General features: G+C 37.1%; 1 protein-coding gene across 3 annotated transcripts in view; it reads right to left on the bottom strand.

Annotated features, from left to right (window-relative positions):
• UBE2H (ubiquitin conjugating enzyme E2 H) overlaps window positions 1–18,555 on the bottom strand; it is a 100,083-nt gene that overhangs the window by 24,249 nt on the left and 57,279 nt on the right. Inside the window, exons 2-4 of one of the 3 annotated variants that reach the window (XM_079149814.1) lie at window positions 18,163–18,237; window positions 6,605–6,857; window positions 188–227 (exon numbers count right to left, since the gene is read on the bottom strand). In XM_079149814.1, the coding sequence (XP_079005940.1) occupies window positions 188–222 (35 nt within the window). In that variant the 5' untranslated portion in view covers window positions 223–227; window positions 6,605–6,857; window positions 18,163–18,237. The remainder of the gene's footprint in view (window positions 1–187; window positions 228–6,604; window positions 6,858–18,162; window positions 18,238–18,555) is intronic. The other 2 variants (XM_079149812.1, XM_079149813.1) reach the window with 2 other exon arrangements.

The raw sequence follows: 18,555 nt of genomic DNA, 5'->3' as shown, positions 1-18,555 counted from the left end.
CCACAGCTCAGTGGTTTAGAATAGCATATCACTAGAATTCTACAGTTTAAATGACCAATTCATAGTCCACCTCCCCCATAAAACCCAAAATGATAACTATGGATTCTTTCATAACCAGGAGAGAAAGAGGAACTCTAATCAAGAGCAGTTGCTGCTAAAATGTAAACATTTTTAAATAGTTACTTACGCTTCATCAATGTTGGGATGGAAAATTTTATTCATGAATCCTGTAAAAAGAGATGTTAATTAGCAGCAAAAAATATTCAGAGAATGATGCATTTTAAAGTTTGTCAGCACTAGAAACAACTTCAGTATGATAAGGAAAAAGGTGACAATACTCATAAACCAATACTTTTAACCTCAGATCACTGGCTATTGATAAGATTGTATTCTCCTGTTGGCTCCAATTAACTAAAATATATGAGAGTTCTATTAACAAACAAGCAAATTTGGGGGAACAATGCAGTTTTATACAAAATAATCTTAAAAGCAATTGTTTCCTGAGCTATGAAAGAACTCTCCAAAGAAGAATTTTTAATACTGATTTATAACTAGTGTTGTGATAAATGTTAAGAAACTTCACTGACAACCTCCCACCCCCACACACAGTTTTACTATTCAGGCTCCAATCTGGAGGTTCTGCACTTGAACTTCTCCTTCTGAGGCTCATTTACCATCATTATTAGGCTACACCATGTGCAGAACACGAATGAAGCTGTTGAAACGCTGGAGGAACACCACTTGCAAACTAAAAGGATTTCACAAGAAGTGACCAAGATATTTCCTTTAATTTTTGTCTACTCATTCAAGGAAACCTAATCTTGATTAAAATTGAGGCAACTAAGAAATGAGACAAGGAGTTTAAAAAAATTCTCAAAGATGGCTGTATCTGTCAGGGATTTAAGTTTTTAAAATATATTGCTAAAAAACAAGTACAGACTTTAATGCATTGCTATTTAAATTGCAAGGAGAAATAATTTTCTAATTTAGAATAAATGATTTAATCAATATTTGTATATGCAAATGACAATATTCTACAGCAGAGATCTACTGTCAAAGTTGTCATTTTGTCATTCTTTCCACTTCGTTTCCTTATTTAGGATTCCATTCTAAACTTGTAGTAAATTCAAGTTCCTTACTGAGGCACTTTTTGCCATTGGCATGTCCCAACCCCACCTTCCTTCACCCATCCCCACAGGTTCACGCTCTCATTCAAAACCTACCAGAAGCACCTACATGGCAGTCATTGTGCTTGTTTAGGATAAAAAAAATAAAACGATACACTATTCTTCAAGAGATCACTAAAGAGGACAAGAGCCAGGAAGAAATAAGTGCAATGCATACAAGGTATGGACAAGGGGAACTCATGTGGAGAGGGGAAAGTCTTAAAGATACAGAGGCAGCACTGCATTGCAGGAGGAGCCACAAGTCAGTTGCTATTGACATTACCTCCAAAAATCTTAGAAACTTTCTTCAAATTAACAATTGGGGGAAAAGAATATAGTCTTTGGTTGCTCTAGCTACTCAAATACTAATCCTGCTTCAATTTGTTTTTATATCCTTTTGTACTCTGTACTGCAACAGTTTTATCTACTATAATGAAGAGGGTCCTGCAATGTTTAAATTACTTGGATTCCCCCCACACAAAAAGCCATGTTCAATATTAATTTTTCATTAAGGAAATTAAAGATGTTTTAAAATCTATACTTAACAGGTATATAGTTTATGAAGAACTCATAATAAGCTGATAGACATGGTCATGCCTAAATATTAAAAAGCAGGGGGAAAAGTTCCAGATGACCCATAAGGGTATTCACAGCAGCATTGTTTATAAAACCCTAGAATGAAAGTCAACCCCATGAACACGAGATGAACTACAGAACACCCATATATACTTGGGAGTCCTATACAGCCAAACATATGTACCAACTTAGATCAATATGTACCAACTTAGATCTAAAGCTGAGTTTAAAAAAAAAGCCAGATAACAATGATATATTTACAGCATAATAAAATAAAGCAATAACTCATTCTCCATGGAAAAACATATCAAACTTGGAAAAATATTTCATGTAGGGTACAGGGCCATAGTCATGGTGGCAACAGGGAACAAAAGAGGAAGTGGTGGTTAAAAATGATTTAACTGACACCATATTCCTTTTAAAAAGGGACAAAGTGCTTGTATATTATTTACTTTTTTTTTCCAATACAACCATACACACAGATAAAAAACTGGAAGCAAATATGGACAAAAGACTAGCGGTGTCCAATTCATGATGGTGCAGACATTTTCTCCACTGTACTTTTCATGTCCTATCACTCCCTCTGCCACCCCTGAACCAGAAATGGGATTGTGGAGATGTGAAAGGAGTGTGTCAATAGTAGCTGTTTTTGAGAGACTCCCCCACCATCTCTCTCTTCTGACTCTCCTAAATTTCTACAAGTGTAACATCAATGGTTAAACAAAATACACTTTCAGTGTGGGCACAGAGGTGCAGGTTTTTAATGTCAATGATTTGGGAGGTTGAGGTGGGTGGATCCCAAGTTCAAGTTCAGCAAGGGCAATTTAGTGTAACCCTGTCTCAAAAAAAGGCTGTGGATGTAGCTCAGTGGTGGAGTGCTTACCTACCCTGAGTGAAGCCCTGGGTTTAATCCCTAATATTAAAAAAAAAAAAAAAAAAAAAAACCCTTTCAAATAAAAAGATCATGAACAATATTCAAGTCTTCTAAAGTAGACCTAATGATACACGAGTTAACCAGTGCTGAACCCTTTTAAGAGATATGTTACCTGTTCACATCTCAATTCCTCTTGTTTAAAACGATTTTTTACAGGGAGGGGTGGTACTGGGGATAGAACCCAGGGGTCTTCTATTATTGAGTTACCTCTCTAGCCCTTTTCATTTTGAGGCACGGTCTTGCCAAGTTGTCAAGGGCAGCCTCAAATCTGTGACCCTCCTGCCTTGGTTTCTGGGATTACAAGTGTATAACACAGCACTAATCAGAAAACCCTTGGGTTATAAGGCATGTCATCTTCAAGATCAGTTATATATTAGGAATATGCTGCTAATCCAAATGCAAGGTTTTTTTTTTTTTTTTCAATGCCAGAGATGAAACCTCACTCATGAGTTACCTCCCCAGCCCAAGAAACTTTCTGATGAGTGGGAAACAATGTTGAGCCACTATGTGGTCTATTATGGGAAAAGTATTTGGTTCTACTCTGGGAAAAGTAGTATGTTCTTGGTACTTAAAATTCTGCCTCTGCTAGAACCCTCAAAATTAATACCTAGTGAAGCAGTATTTATGGCAAAAGTTCCCAGAGCTGGCTACAGATGAGAATCACCTGCAGAAACAAAGTAAGTGCTAGGTTATAAGGCTGCTAGTGTTACAGAGAGAAAAAAAAAAAAAAAAATTGGAAGGTTGGGGTGGGGTTGCAATTTCAAAGAAGATGGTAAAGGAAGGCCTTTCTGAGAAGGTACTTTATTCTCAAGGAGAGGCAAGAGCAACATTTGGTTCTAAGGGGAAGAGCATCTACTCAGCTCAAACGGTCAAGTGCAAAGCACATCAGGAGTTTCCTTAATGCATTTGAAGAACAGCAAAGGCATTAGTGACACTGAAATGGAGTAAGGGATACAAGATCAGAAATGGGCTAGAGAGGTGATCAGCACTGAGGGCTCTTTTAAGGATGCTTTCATTCTAAGGGAGATGGAAAGTCACTGAGGCTAGTGTCTGACTACTAATATGGTATTCATATCCTTTAAAAAAAAAAAAAAAGGCTAATTGGAGAAGAGCTCAATCAGCTCAGTGGCAGGGAAGGAAGATGAGGAATGGCAGATCTTACATAAAATGGAATGAGAATCCTAGAAGGGAATTAAGCTTCAACAGTTTGATGCCACAGGGCACCTTAAAGGTGTAAATCAAGAAAACAGCTGTAGTAAATGTTTATCAAAACTCTCTCTAAAAGACTAAAGTGCTTCCCTTGTTGACCATGGCCTGGAGAGTACATTTGGAATCAATATAGTTTCTATACTGTTTTCAATTAAATCTAGAATTGGCTTGGTAGAATCTAGGAGTACATAATAAAAAGGGCCAAAAAGGACTTAGTAAACACATGCTTTAGTAATAAGTGAATTTGGGCCCAGTCCCCAGTGCCCTAAGACTAAAATACCATATGAGCTCTGGAACACAGGGCAGAAGCAGACAGCAAAGTACTAAACAAGGGTTCTAACCCAAATTCTGCTCTCAACTGTAGACCCTGGGTCAGTCACATCATTTCTGGGGTATGTTTCTTTACCTATAAAGAAAAATAGCTGGATTTCCACAATTCCACTCTTATTCTATTTCTAAAGGCCCTATTGACACCAAAAATCTAGGAGTTAACTATAATGAACAGAACTCTGAGACTGGAGCTTAAGGCAGTGTTCATGCTAAAGTCCTTAAAGAAAACTTTTCTGTAAGGCAGCATTTTTAGTTATGCAAGTATTTGGGAGAATACAATACAAAAAAGTACCACATGCTAAAATGCCACAAAGAGCCATAAAACCTACTGACTCTTTCAAACTAAGTGGAATCAGAGTTTTAAGTTTGCCTTTGAGGAAGACACTGCCAGACCAATGCTATCAAAAAAGCTTTTCTAAACTAAAATGATCTCTCTCCTTATTCCAAATTTTTTTTTAATTGTTAAAAAAATATATATATCCAAAGTCAGTCCATGGAAAGGAGCATGTCTCCTTTACATTTGTTCTTGAACAAGCTGTGGGCACTATTTCTGGCAGTCATTTGCATTCTGGACAACGATGCCAACAATGGAACTTCTGGACCAGGAGGGGAGGAGACTGGGAAAGAACAGGCTAGGAATTCAGAGAAGGAACATTCTCAGGACCCAGTGTTTGCCCTGGCATGTTCTCCTTCCTTTTGGCAAGACTATCACCACACTAATGAATATGTCTGCAAAAAGAAAAATTTCCCAACACTTGTTCCCATTCAACCAGGAACTATTTTGAAGATGTTTTAAGAGAACATATTTTGAAAAAAAAAAAAAAAAATTTTTTTTTTTTTTTTTTTAAAACACGATAAAAGGAAACAGCAAGTCTTTTTTTTTTCCCCCCCAGTGCTGCGGATCAAACCAAAAGCCTCAAGCTTGTTAGGCAACATTCTACCTGAGCAATACCCCGAGCCCATCAACTAATTTAAAATATTTTTTAGATATTGACAGACCTTTATTTTATTCATTTATTCATATGTGGTGCTGAGAATCGTACCCAGTGCCTCACACATGCCAGGCAAGTGTTCTACCACTGAGCCACAACACCAGTGCCTCAAAAAATTTTTACTCTGTATGATATGAGATTTTATTCACTCCAATTTCTATGTATTTCAGTTATCTCCACCAGATAAAACTGAGAACTCCTTTAAATCTTCTTCTGGATAATTATTCTCAGGTACTGCTCTAGCTACTTATTAGAAGGTGGTGGGAGGGTGACAATAGGAATGAACATCTAGCTAAAAATTTGCCACTTCTGTTCTGCATCCTATAGCAGAAGGGCATCAGGTGATTTATAATTCTGGAGAAGAAATCCAAACCACGCTTAGTTGATGCAAAACTATCTTAAAAACACACACACGCTAATTGTTATAAAAGAAAACTATGCCATGTTTTTGCTTATTCCACTCCAAAACTTAACTGCTCCAGAAGAGAAGGTAAACATCGTGGAGTCAGTCATGCTGAGAACTGTTTTTTATTTCAGCTTATTTCTATGTCCAATCCCAGAAGGGCTCTCTACAAAGCTGTATACAGTAACTTTTAACGTTGTGGCAAATATGTGAATAATTGAGATGAAAATTAATCTTATTTTCTGCTTTCATTTTCTTTATTGGAAGGGATATTAGTGACCAAATTTGTGGGTGATGAAATTTCTTGGGCCAATCATCTATCCAGGAACTTCACTCAGAATTACCTTTAAGAAAATGAGAAGTTAGACAAGTGACAAAGGAAACATGGTAAGTCCACCCTAGTGCAAGCCAATGCAAAGCGCCAGAGGCAAAAATGGTAGCTCCTTCCCAGGGATTAAGCGGACCTGTACTGAGATGGTTAAGGCATTTGTAGCCTGTTGCGACTTAATGATAGTTTATGATTACTGTGAGAAAACAGTAAGTGAAAACGTTTAAATCATTCTCATATTTTTACTTTTAGGACAAATGTCCACATAAAGTAGACTATTCACAACCCAAATGACTAATTCCATTTAAGTAGGTATGACTATTTAAAATATGTTCAGGGGCTGGGGTGTAATTGAGTGGTAGAGCATGTGCTTACTAAGCACAAGGTTCCTGTGTTCAATTCCCAACACCAAAAAGAAAAAAAATCTGTGTGTGTCTGTGTGTTTATTTATTAAAGATCAGATCTTTATCTCCCCGTGCAATATCTCAGACTATACATTTTTGAAGGGGAGTAACTTGGATCTCAGTTCCTAACTCAGAGGTGACCTGAGTAAGAGTACTGCAGCTGAATTAAGGGGCAGGGATGCTGCCAGCCTCACCTGTGACAGCCAGATGCTGTGTCCCTTAGTGTGCATTAGTGCACACTCTAACAAATTTTTCGTCTTACCTCAGACAGCCAGGCCCAGCCTGCACCCGGGCAGAAGTCTCTTCAGAGAGGTGGGCCTTTCCTACTCAGGAGAGATGGACCTGGGCTGGTCTCTTCTTGGGTGAGGAACCAAGCAAGAAGCTCACTCTCAATGCCCTGTGTCATGGGAACTTCTGAACTGATCCTGTGTGTGTTCAGGAGATCTAAACTCAACAAGGGGTCCTCTTTTCTGTTTCTTCCTTTCTCTCTGATAATATGGAGTCTGAGGAATGGGCTGGATGGATAAGAAAAGTTCATTTATAACTAAGAAAAGGTGAAGTGTTATCCTTCAACAGCATAACCCTTCTACCAACCTAGCAGATCATCAAAACCTCAGCCTACTGGCCTAGAGTTTCATTTTTGGAAGACTGTAACCTCTTTCCCATCTCCACAGTTTATCTTTCATGTCTCTTGATCTTTCATATAACCACACTGTTGGAATCCAACAGAATTTTCATGGCCAGAGGCCGAACAGTATAGAACACACTGGATTTGAAATCGTAAGACCCAATTTCAAGCCTCTACCACTCTTACTAAACAAAGCTGTATTTAAAGGTCAGGCTCTAGTCAGATTGCTTAAGTCCCACCGTGTGAACCTTCAGCAACTGACAACTTCTTTGCCTTTTTGTTCCCTTATTTCTAAAACCAGGTTAAATAATGTTATCTACATATTATAGGACTGTCATGAAAATTAAATGAGTTAATATATGTAAAGCATTTGTACAGTAACTGGCATACTAAGCATTCAATGTTAGTTTCGGTTTAATGAGTTGTGGCAAGTAATTCCACCTCAATTTCCTCATCCTAAAAATGAAACTATCTGCCCTATACATTTATCTCTTAAGCTTTTAGGTACTGTTAAAAATATCAGAAGATATTTTGATTCAGAGATATGCTACTTATAATCTTATCACACTGGAAATTGAAAATACAGTTACTCTAATGGTTTGTTAAAAGACCATTCTGACTGCATTTGGCATGGTGAAAAAATGAACAAAATGACACTAGAATGGAAGGCAGATTCTGCAACTAGTAAGTAGTGATGTACCTCAACCTTATTTATTCCATCCTTCAAATGTGGCAACTAGATGACCTAATCTCTAAAGTTCCTTTTAACAATATGATTTTTATCACCACCAGGAATATAAACAAATCTTAAACTGTGTGAACAAGTTTTTCAAAAGGAGATAAGACATTACTCTTGTTGTTTTTAATAGAAATTGTTTCACTAAAGAAAAAGGAAGTCAAGAATACATGTTTCCATTCTGATATCAAATCCTAAAAGGAAAGAAATGGACTTAATGCCAAGAAGATGTCAGAATAACCAGCTCAAAAGCTAGAGGTCACCCACTTTAAAGCTTACGCCCAGGCAGCAAGTAAGATGGAATTTTTATATAGTAAATGGAAAGATTATATAATAATGAACTGTCAAAGGCAGAATTCAAACAGACATAAGCCAACTTCCAGAAGGAAATGAACAAGTCCTCTGATACTAACAAGCATATGCAAAGGCAAAATTACCCTCAGAGGAGGAGAGGGAAAGCTACTATACTGTTTGTACTCTAACAGTAAGATGAAAGGAGATGGATTTAGATAATACAGATCACTTACAGCAGGTTTTCTTATCAATAAGGTCAATTTGACCACTGGCTTCTTCCCTAAGAACTTCAGCACCTGGTCCCTGAGTCTCTTTACCCAAGTCCTGTCCTTTTCACTCACCCGACACGCTAGCACATCAGTTCCTTATACTTCTCAATGACTTTTCCTCTCATTCCACTTCACATTTCCCACAACATACCTTGAACTGTTATCCCTAACAATAGTTCTACCTCCCATATCACAAATTCAGACATCCCCTCCCCTACCACAGTCTCCTGTTCTTTCAAAGGAGCTTCTCAATCCATGAACTAGTCTTTCACCTGTGAACTCCAACTTATTGATCCATTTTCTACCTGCCAGCACTCTAAACTTCATCCTCTTCTTAAGATTTAAGAACTATCACTGGGACTGGGATTGTGGCTCAGTGGTGGAGCACTTACCTAGCATGTGTGAGGCACTGGGTTCAATTCTCAGCACCACATATAAACAACATCTAAAACATCTAAAAAAAATTTTAAAAAGGAAAAAGAAAAAGAACCATCACTATTACCATGCTCTAGCAATCCTCTGAAAATCCCTTGCTCTCTCCCCTCCAAAATGCCCACCTACCTATCTATAACCAAAGCAAAGTCAATCATGCACACTCACTATATGCTCATTCCTCAGTGTCCGAGGGGGATTGGTTCTCACCTTCTCCCCCAAGATACCAAAATCTGCAGATGTTCAAGTCCCTACTCTAAAATGGCATCATAGTATTTGCATATAACCTCAGCACACTCCTCTCCCATATTCTTTATGTCATCTCTGGATTACTCATAATCCCTAATATAATGTATATGCTACACTGTTATACTGTATTTTTCAGAGAATAACAGGAAAAAAATGTTCAGTACAGATGCAAATATTTTTCCAGAATATTTTTGATCCATGGTTGTTGGTTGAAGCAGTGGATGCAGAAACTGTGGATCTGGAGAGTCAACTATACTTGGATATGAGGGTGCCTGCCACTAAGTAGATATTCATTCACTCACTCATTCAAATATTCTGTGGAACAGGCATGCTATCAGACCCTAAGCATTTGCTGGGGTGAGTGCTAATAGTAAAACAGAGCCAGGACTGCCTTCATCAATTTTACATCTACTGAACTGCCAGGGAGAAGAGGTTTAAGTGAACAAATACATACCAGCTTGTCAAGACAGGCTCAACAATTACGTTCATGGACTCCACATCACCTACAACTTTCCTCTTCCTTTCTCTAGCAGCTTGCTCCCCCATTTCCCAATGAATTTTTCATTTACCTCATTCTGCAAATCTCCTACTTCCTTTTCCTCCCTTTGCTCCTTCATCCCTCTCTCCCTGCCCATTTTAAGATGGGAGCCAACTGGAAGAACCCCCCACTTTCCACTTCTACAACCTTCTCTGCATCGCATTTAATCTCTTTCCTCAATAGCTCACACCAATGCTCATGCTCCTGCCAACACCAGTACTGTGCTCTGACCTTGCTCCTTCCTTTCCAAAGGCATGGCTCCTCCAAGCCTCCTCCCAATTCCCAGCATCACCAAGCTTCCCTCTTTTCTAGATAAAGAACACTGAAATATCCTTCCAAATCTTCCATTTAAAAATTTAAAAAACAGAAGCTACCCTTTATCTTCCTTTAGGTACCCCTCTCCTCAATTTGGATGATTTCCTTAATATAGCCAAATGTTCACGAAGTCACAAAGATCTAGATCACAGTTTCTCAATATTACTACTATTATTATTACCTCTAAACTGGGCCCCTTTGTGAAAAGAAACATGGAGCAAGGCTGGTGGGGAAGAATGAAAGAATCAGAAAGGAATCTTTTGCTGATAATATCTTACATAATTTCACTTCTACCGTGTCACCCTGACTTTTCCCATAGCAATAGAAAAATGCAAATCTACTGGGCACAGTGGTGCACACCTATAATCGCAGCAACTCAGGAGGCTGAAGCAGGAGAACTGCAAGTTCAAGGCCAGCCTGGGCAACTTAGTAAGACCCTGTCCCAAAATAAAATAAAAAGGGCTTGGGATGTAACTCAGTGGTAGAGCATGCCTGGGGGTTCAGTCTCCAGTATTGCAAAAAAAAAAAAAAAAAAAAAAAAAAAAAAACTTTCACTCTGTTTAAAACCTTTTCACAATCTTCCCATTAAGTAAAATAAAATTCACACCTTGAACCTAGCTTACAAAGCCCCTGCCTGTGTTTGGACTCTATATTACACCTCACTATCTACCCAGATCCCTCAGCCTACGGCACTAGCACTTGTGATTTCTTCTACCTGGATGCTCTTTCCCTGGTCTTGGGAGATCAGGGTTGGCTTATGTTTTCATTTTAGTTTCTGCTTAAATTTTCTCCAGAGAGGGTTTCCTAAATATGTAATTCTAGGTATCTATTCTATACATCAATTCTGTTTACAGCTATCAAAATTTTATATTTTGCTTTATCTTCTTCTGTCTAAAGGAAGTGAATGTTGAGATCAATTTGCTCACTTCTGAATCCTCAGCACCTAGAATGATGCTCAGCACACAGCAGGAGTCCAAAGATTTGTGGAATTAGAAGAAATCATGTCAGTTGAATCACTACACAAATTTTTAGAAATTCATCCTGAAAAATCTCAGTAAACAGAAAACTTTTAATTATGGCTACATTCTCAGAGCCTTATCTCAAAGAACATTTACAAAACTTTCCTCCTAGAACTTTGCTTCTGTTTAACGGAATTCAAAAGACAGGATCACTACGCAGTAGCAGTTATACAAGTAATTCAGATAGGAACTAATTCAAACCCAAGGTCATGAAAATAAAGAAGTATACAGAGGATCTTAATGAAATTTTATTTCTTTAGTCCAAGAATTTATTTTATTTGTGGAAATACAGTGGCCCAAGTAGGCCTTTGTTAAATGACTAAGCAACACCTCTCATGAATGACATACTCCTCTCCAGCTTGACTAAACACTGCTCACTTAAGTTACACTAGTTCCTAAGTAACTGTAGAATGTTTGCACCTAGGAACACACAAAATAAATGGTATTATAAGTTCTATAGTTAGCTTAGTCATATACCATATTATAAAACTATACCCCAAAAATAGTGTGAGGTAACTTCTGGCCATAGTCAAATAAAAAAAAAAATTATTCCAGAAGAATCTACTATTCTAACAAAAATATTATATCATTTTCCATAATTAGTGGCAAAAATAAAAAAAATATATATATGGCTCACCGCTTATCAAAGTATTTTTCAATAAAGAAACTATAATAGCTAGTCAGGGTGTCTCACACCTATAATCCCAGATCCTTGAGAGGCTGAGGCAGGAGACTCACATGTTGGGAGGCCAAACTGGACAACTTAGTGAGATCTGGTCTCAAAAGGAATGTAGCTCAGTGGTAGAGTCACTTGCATAGCATGCGGGAGACCCTGAGGTCCAATCCCCAGTACCACAAAACAAAAACAAAAAAACCTATGACAGACCGGGAGATTTAAAAGGGATTTTGACAAATTATCTAGTCCAGTGGAAAGGACAACTAAACCATCCTACTTAGATAACAGCCTGACCAACTTTTAAAGACCACTGACACAGCTCGGTATAACATTTTAACTATCTTATTATTGCCCATGACTTTCATTTCCATTTACTCGCATGGATTTGGAGTATAGGATATCAAATTCCATGCAGAATGGGCTTGCTGGTTTTTTCCCAGCCATTCTATCAACATTCAGCTCACCATTATGCAGTCTCTCCAGAACAGTGCTCTTAAGCTCCCACTTCTGCATATTTCACTTTGGAATTAAATTGCAATCCAGTCAGACTGCACACAGCTTGCTCCTAGGAAAGGACCTTCTTTACTGAGAACATGTAGATACACATTGGTAGCATTTCAAAAGCTAGTTTCTAAACCTGTTAACCAGATCTTACAACAGTTTTCTATTTCTAAAACAAAAGTAAATGGTGACGTGGGCCCATGCTGGTCTTAATAGTATTTACAAAAGATTCTAAAACAGTCTACATTTCTATATGAAATTAGCAAAATGCAATTCTATTAATACACTGGCCAGCAGTGATTAATTAAATATGATAAAACAACAATTTAATTTTATCTTAATGTTAGCACTTAAGTAGATATGATTTGAGGGCAACTACTACATACTTCTAAAGAGGACTTCGTGGTACTTTTTAGGACCTTCACAGGCTAAAAGCCCTGAATCTAATGTTTTGTATCTTTATTAGAAGATTTGGAATTTTCTTTCTCCTTGCCTCAGGCTTATCAAAAGTGTTAACATTATTATTAGTTCTAAACTGGGCCCCTTTTGAAGAGAAACAAGGCTGGCGGAGCAGAGTGTAAGAGTCAAAGGAAAAGATGGTGAGAACTGCTAGAGAAGCCAAGAGATGGGGAAAATGGGAGAAAAGGAATGAAGTGTATAAAAGTAGTACACAAGATAAACTAGACTATCAGCCAAAAAAAAAAAAAAAAGGAAGAGAAGAGCACGCACACTTACATGCACACATAATTAAAATTTAAAGGAGAAGAGGAGGTTGGTAGGAAACCTGCAGGTTAGACAGGTTTTAGCAAGGTAGCAGGTGGGAATTCTGGTCAAGGATAGCTTGGTGGCTTTCTAGAATGAAAGAAGTGCAGACAATGATGTGGACAGGACATTCAAAGGTCATGCCTTGTAATATCTTTAAAAATATTTACTTTTGTAATAAAAGCACATAGTGCAGACTATTTAGAAATCACAGAGATGCTTTTAGCCTCTAACTCAAGAGTCACTGATAATTATAGCCATATTCTGACATTAATAATTGAAATTTGCATGTAAAATATTAGCATTTTCCTCTGTCTCTCTCAAAGATGGTGTTAAAACATGAGTAATGGCTGTAAAATATTTTGTCCATTAAGACATATTATAATTTAACTAGTTTACCACCAATGGGCTATTCAGGTTATTTCCTATTTTTAAGAATAATAAATTTTAACACTAAAATTTGCATATTCTTGTACAGTAATCATAATACACATCTGAGTACTTCTCTAGGCATTTTTAAAAATTTTTCAAAAGATAAAATTATAGTATATACTGCTGGCCTGGTTATCTAAAACTTTTGCCACATTGTTTAAAACATGCAATTTGATAAATTACTTTATTATTACTTATTGTTTTAAATCTATATCCTTTTCAGTAAAATGAAACCAATTCATATACTATGCTTACTGGTTATTTTCTATTTTATTAAAAATTGATATATGTTGCCCTCTTTTTATATGAGATCACTCATCTTTATTTCTCCCCCACAGACACTGCAAGTCTATGTCTTCTTTGGTGAGAGCTTTCTCCTTAGTTTAAGCTGAGCATACATGTAATGGGTAAAAACTGAGCCTGGAGAAGTAGGGAATAAATAATACAGTCTCTGCAACAACTTTGCATAAAATAAACTCTTCATGGCCTGGATTACTTGAGGTTCTCAAAGGATACTTCCAAAGTTCTCGGATGTACCTTTCACACCTTCAAAGCTTTTAAAGACTATTTTCAACATATAAAACAGTTTTTTTAGTCAGGCACATGCCTGTAATTCCAGTGGCTCATGAGGCTGAGGCAGGAGGATCAAGAGTTCAAAATAAGACTCAGCAAAAGCGAGGTGCTAAGCAACTCGGTGAGACCCTGTCTCTAAACAGAAAAGGGTTGGGGATGTGGCTCAGTGGTTGAGTGCCCCCGAGTTCAATCCCTGGTATCCCCTTACACACACACACACACACACACACACAAAATTTTTAAAAAAAAACCTATTTCCTTCTTGTACTCTTTTCTAAACAGGCACTGACTTACTCACACCCAATCTAAAAATACAATGAAGGGTTATGGGCATAGCTCAGTGGTAGAGCACTTGCCTAGCACATGCAAGGCCCCATGGATCCAACCCCAGCACCACAAAAACAAAACAAAATAAAACAGTGCCACTAAAGAATATGTAGTAGTAATGGGGTGGCACATACCTATAACCCCAGTGACACTTTAGGCCAAGGCAGGAGGCTCTCAAATTCAAGGACAGCCTGGGCAACTTATCAAGACCCTGTCTCAAAAAACAGGGGATGGGGATATAGCTCAGGGACAGTGTGCTCCTGGTTTCAGTCCCTAGTACGACCCCCAACACAAAAGTAGTACATGCTGTTTTATGTATGTTCATCTTCTGGCTAGTAAAGACCTTCTACAGTTTTCCTCATGTCCAGAAGGACCACATACACTGAGTATTTAATGCTCTGGTCAATATTAAGTATACAAAATTCACTTAATTCCAATATCACATTTTTTTTCTTTTCTTTTTCTTTTTTTTTTTGGGGTGGGGGGGTGGTACTGAGGATTAAACCCAGGGGCACTTAACCACTAAGCCACATCCCTAGCCCTATTCTGTATTTTACTTAGAGATAGGGTCTCACTGAGTTGCTTAGCACCTCGCTATTGCTGAGGTTGGCTTTTAACTTTGATCCTCCTGTCTCAGCCTCCTCGCACTGACTTTAAAAAAAAAAAAAAAGAGATGGATCTCATTACTGTTGCCCAGGCTAGCCTTGAACTCCTTGGCTTAAGTAATCTTCCTGCCTCAGCCGTCTGAGTAGCTGGGATTACAGGCATGCACCACTGTACCCAGAGAATATCTTATTTTCTAGAAGAGTAAAATGGTTTTCAGGAGAACTGAGTCCAGAACTTCTCTTTCCTGATGACCAGTGACAACTATCTAATCACTCGCTCTTAACTCTACATGGTCGCTAACCCCCAGCAGCATTGCTAAGTACTCTAGGAAATATTTTTGAATAAAAAGATAAATTAGTCTGACTTCTCAAATAAATCAGAATTTAAAGACTCAAATATGATTCCTTTCAAAACAGTCTCTCTGGAAAACTATGTAAATATTTCAATGATGTTATAGTTGATTAAAGGAGTTTTATAATTTCTCTTTGGAAGTACCCAGAAGGCCAGTTTTATGCCAACTGATATTACTCAGTTTTTCCATTCATCTTACTCTCTGGGCTTAAATCACCTTTAGCCATTTCAAAAATTCATATGTAGCTTCAAAGCACCAAGATTTGCCATTACTTATGTATTCAAAGAGAATGTAAAGATGAGCTTTAAGTGGTTGAAAAAGAGTCCATAACCTCCCAAGGTGCTCATTTATATTCCTTTTCTTAAGAGGATTTAGGGTAGCTATATCACTATTTAGGGGGAAATAAGAACTCATTTATAGATGTAAATTGTTTAAAAGAATAACTCATGTAATCATGCAACTACTGAAAATCTTCTCAAATTAAATTTGCAAAAAGTATCCCAAAGATAAGTATGTCAAATTATATTGTATATTCAATATGCACAGAGAAATGTTTTAAATGAGACAAGAATATAATGATACCAATTTAAGGCATAGAATTATGAAATGTTTTTAATCTTTTTCTTTTATTTTTGCTCACCTTGACTTTCTTACATTCCTTTAATGGATATGGATCATTTTTATAATTAGAAAATATACACATAAACACATACTCAAACAGAGAAGTATACCCAGGTATATACTTAAAAATGAATCTCAACTTGTTGGTTTTCTGGTTTTTATTGAGACTACACTGGGAATTGAACTCAGGGCCTTATGAATGCTAGACAAGTGCTGTACCACTGAGCTATAGCCCCCACTCCAGATACACCTTAGTATCTAAGAGCTTAAAATTTGGCTCAGAAGGAATGTACATCTGCCACATACAATGGAAACAAGGTTTAAAAGAATATGTTACCTTATTTCCTTTCCCTTCTGTATAATTTTACATCTATACAACTCAAAAAGGAAAACTTGCCTTTTCTAAGTGAGCCACAGCTTTTCCAAATGCTTAAAGCACATCAACAGTAATTACATTGTTGACGACTTGAAAATGGGTCACCCCACACAACTGATTAAAACGCTCTTATGCAATCTTCCTTTGGAGGAAACAAGGACAGCTTGTACAAATATTTCAACTAGATCTACTTCCTTAAGAGATGATGATACATATTTGTAGACTCTACCAAGTTCAGAAAGCACACAGAAAGGGAAAGGAAAACTAATGAAGTTAAAATGGTCTGTTCATTTGTCCCAATCAATTTTATACAAGGACACTGCTTGTTAGTAAATAAGCAATGTCTAAAATTTCGATATTCTAGGGAAGGGGGTGTAGTTCAGAAGTGCAGTACCTGCCTGGCATGTATAAGGCCCTGGTTCTAACTTAGCACAAGGAGAAAAAAAGCTATACTGGATAAAGTTTTAGATATTTTAAATATTTTTACTTAGAAAGCAAAATGAAATCAATAATGTTTATCTGAAATGATATGTTAAGACAACATTTGGGAAATAACTACATTTCTATAGGTTTACTGACAGTTTCAATAAGCTCTATTGTCTCCTCTCTGACTAGGAATGTGGTGTAATAAAACTGGATTCATAAGGCCAACTTTTAGTCTTTCAGTAAATGTATTTATGAGATGTGTCTAAATTGAATTTATATGGTTTGTACAATCTGTAAAGGCTTTAGGATCATATCACTCTACTACATCCTAAAAATGTCCGAATAGAAACACTGTCAAGTTAAGAGATGAATAAACTGAGGGCAGGGAACTATAACATGCTGCCACAGATAGAAGGCAGAGAAAGGCTCATGGCCTCAACCACATGGCTAGTAAGTCAGATGTGCTCTCGAGTTCTTTCAGACTCCACACCTCCCGTGCCACTTCACCATCCCTAACTCTAAACTGAGAGGCCCCTAGCGATGAAAAATATTCAGATTCATTTATCCATCAAGTATCTTCTTGATTGCTGGTTTTGAAAACTCACCTAAGAAACTCAAGGAAATTACCAGTCTATTGTTCAAATGAGCACAAAAGTTTCCCAGTCTAAGAATAAATTTTTGGATGCTCTATTTTTAAAGCACAGAACTCTAAAGTATGTAAATTGGTTAGCTATTGGTGAGAGGTTATTACCACTTTTGGACTTAAGTCTGTGACTATCCTAACGCTTCTGTATTATTTGCCCTACAGAGAAAGGCAGAAGCATGAAATTAAAGCAAAGCTTCAGAAAGCTTTGGTCCTTTTGTTGTTGTTGTTGTTGTTGTTTGCTGCCAAGAAATCTGACTTTAGCTCTGAAGACAGTTACAGTGATGCCAAGATATTTGAACTCTGGCTATTTTCAGTACAAGGTTCAGTCTGCCCATCACAACATTTCTAATATATTCCCATTTTACTTAAAATTGATCAATATTTTACAATATTTTAAGTTATGTATAAACTGAAGCCTCCCAAAAAGTTGATGGAAGTTAATTGAAGAACTACCATTCTATAATCAAAATATTTAAAGATGTCAACCTCTAATCAGAAGTACCTTTATAACAACTGACACTAATACACCTTAATTAACACTGAGCACCTTAATGGAGGAGGCAAGTTAATAACATCACAAATTAAGGTAGAAGGAAGATGAAGGCGAGGAAACGGCACTTCTTGTACAACCCCACTGAGGTTGCTGTTCTTTTGTCTACTGTTTACAAGGCTAAAAAGATTGGAGAGAGTAAAAGAGTTGTTTCATGGCTTGGTACCCAGAACTGGGGGGTTAACGAAAGCAAAGTAAGATCTAAGCTAGATTTTTAGATGACAGAATTAGAACAGATATTATGTAAATATTCAATGACACCCAAAGAGAAAAATCTACACTGTAAGTCATTACAATCATGCAAAGGTATATGTAAATGTCCTCTATCACCCTATGGAAGTCTCCCCAAGTCACTGATTAACCAACCAAAGCCAAAAACTGAAACATTCAGTTAAATCATTTCTAGAATTGTCTCACACAAAATGTAGGATATTATTTCCTCTTAGATTTCAAAGTCTCTAAGGAGAGAAACCAAACCAAGTACTCACATACCTATAGATGGAGATTTGAAAGGGTATTTATCAGGAAGATCCACTCTAACTTTCCATACTCCACCTTCATACGGTGCTAGAATAAAAGTAAAAAAGGTTAAACATTAGAATTCTGTCTCTAAATTAGAAAATAAATCTGAGTGTAAGTTAAATGTTAAACCCTAATCTCTTCTGAAAACCCTCAAATTAATTCCTTCAAGAGTCAGAAACCTACTACATCCAGTAGCTACTCTACATTCAGATTAATGTACTTTATTTTAAAACATCCAAAGCTGGAAAATCAGCAAAGATTGTCCCTTTCAAATTTGATTCTGATAAATGCTATCATCTAGTAACTACCAACCACATCCCCTTTTCTCCTCAGTCAACCCCCTCCCCCCACCTCCCAAAAAAA

The sequence above is a fragment of the Sciurus vulgaris genome (genome assembly GCF_902686455.1).
Source record: "Sciurus vulgaris genome assembly, chromosome: 8".
Lineage (NCBI taxonomy): Eukaryota > Metazoa > Chordata > Mammalia > Rodentia > Sciuridae > Sciurus > Sciurus vulgaris.
The sequence above is the reverse complement of the archived record's forward strand: the minus strand, read 5'-3'. Positions and strand labels throughout refer to the sequence as shown.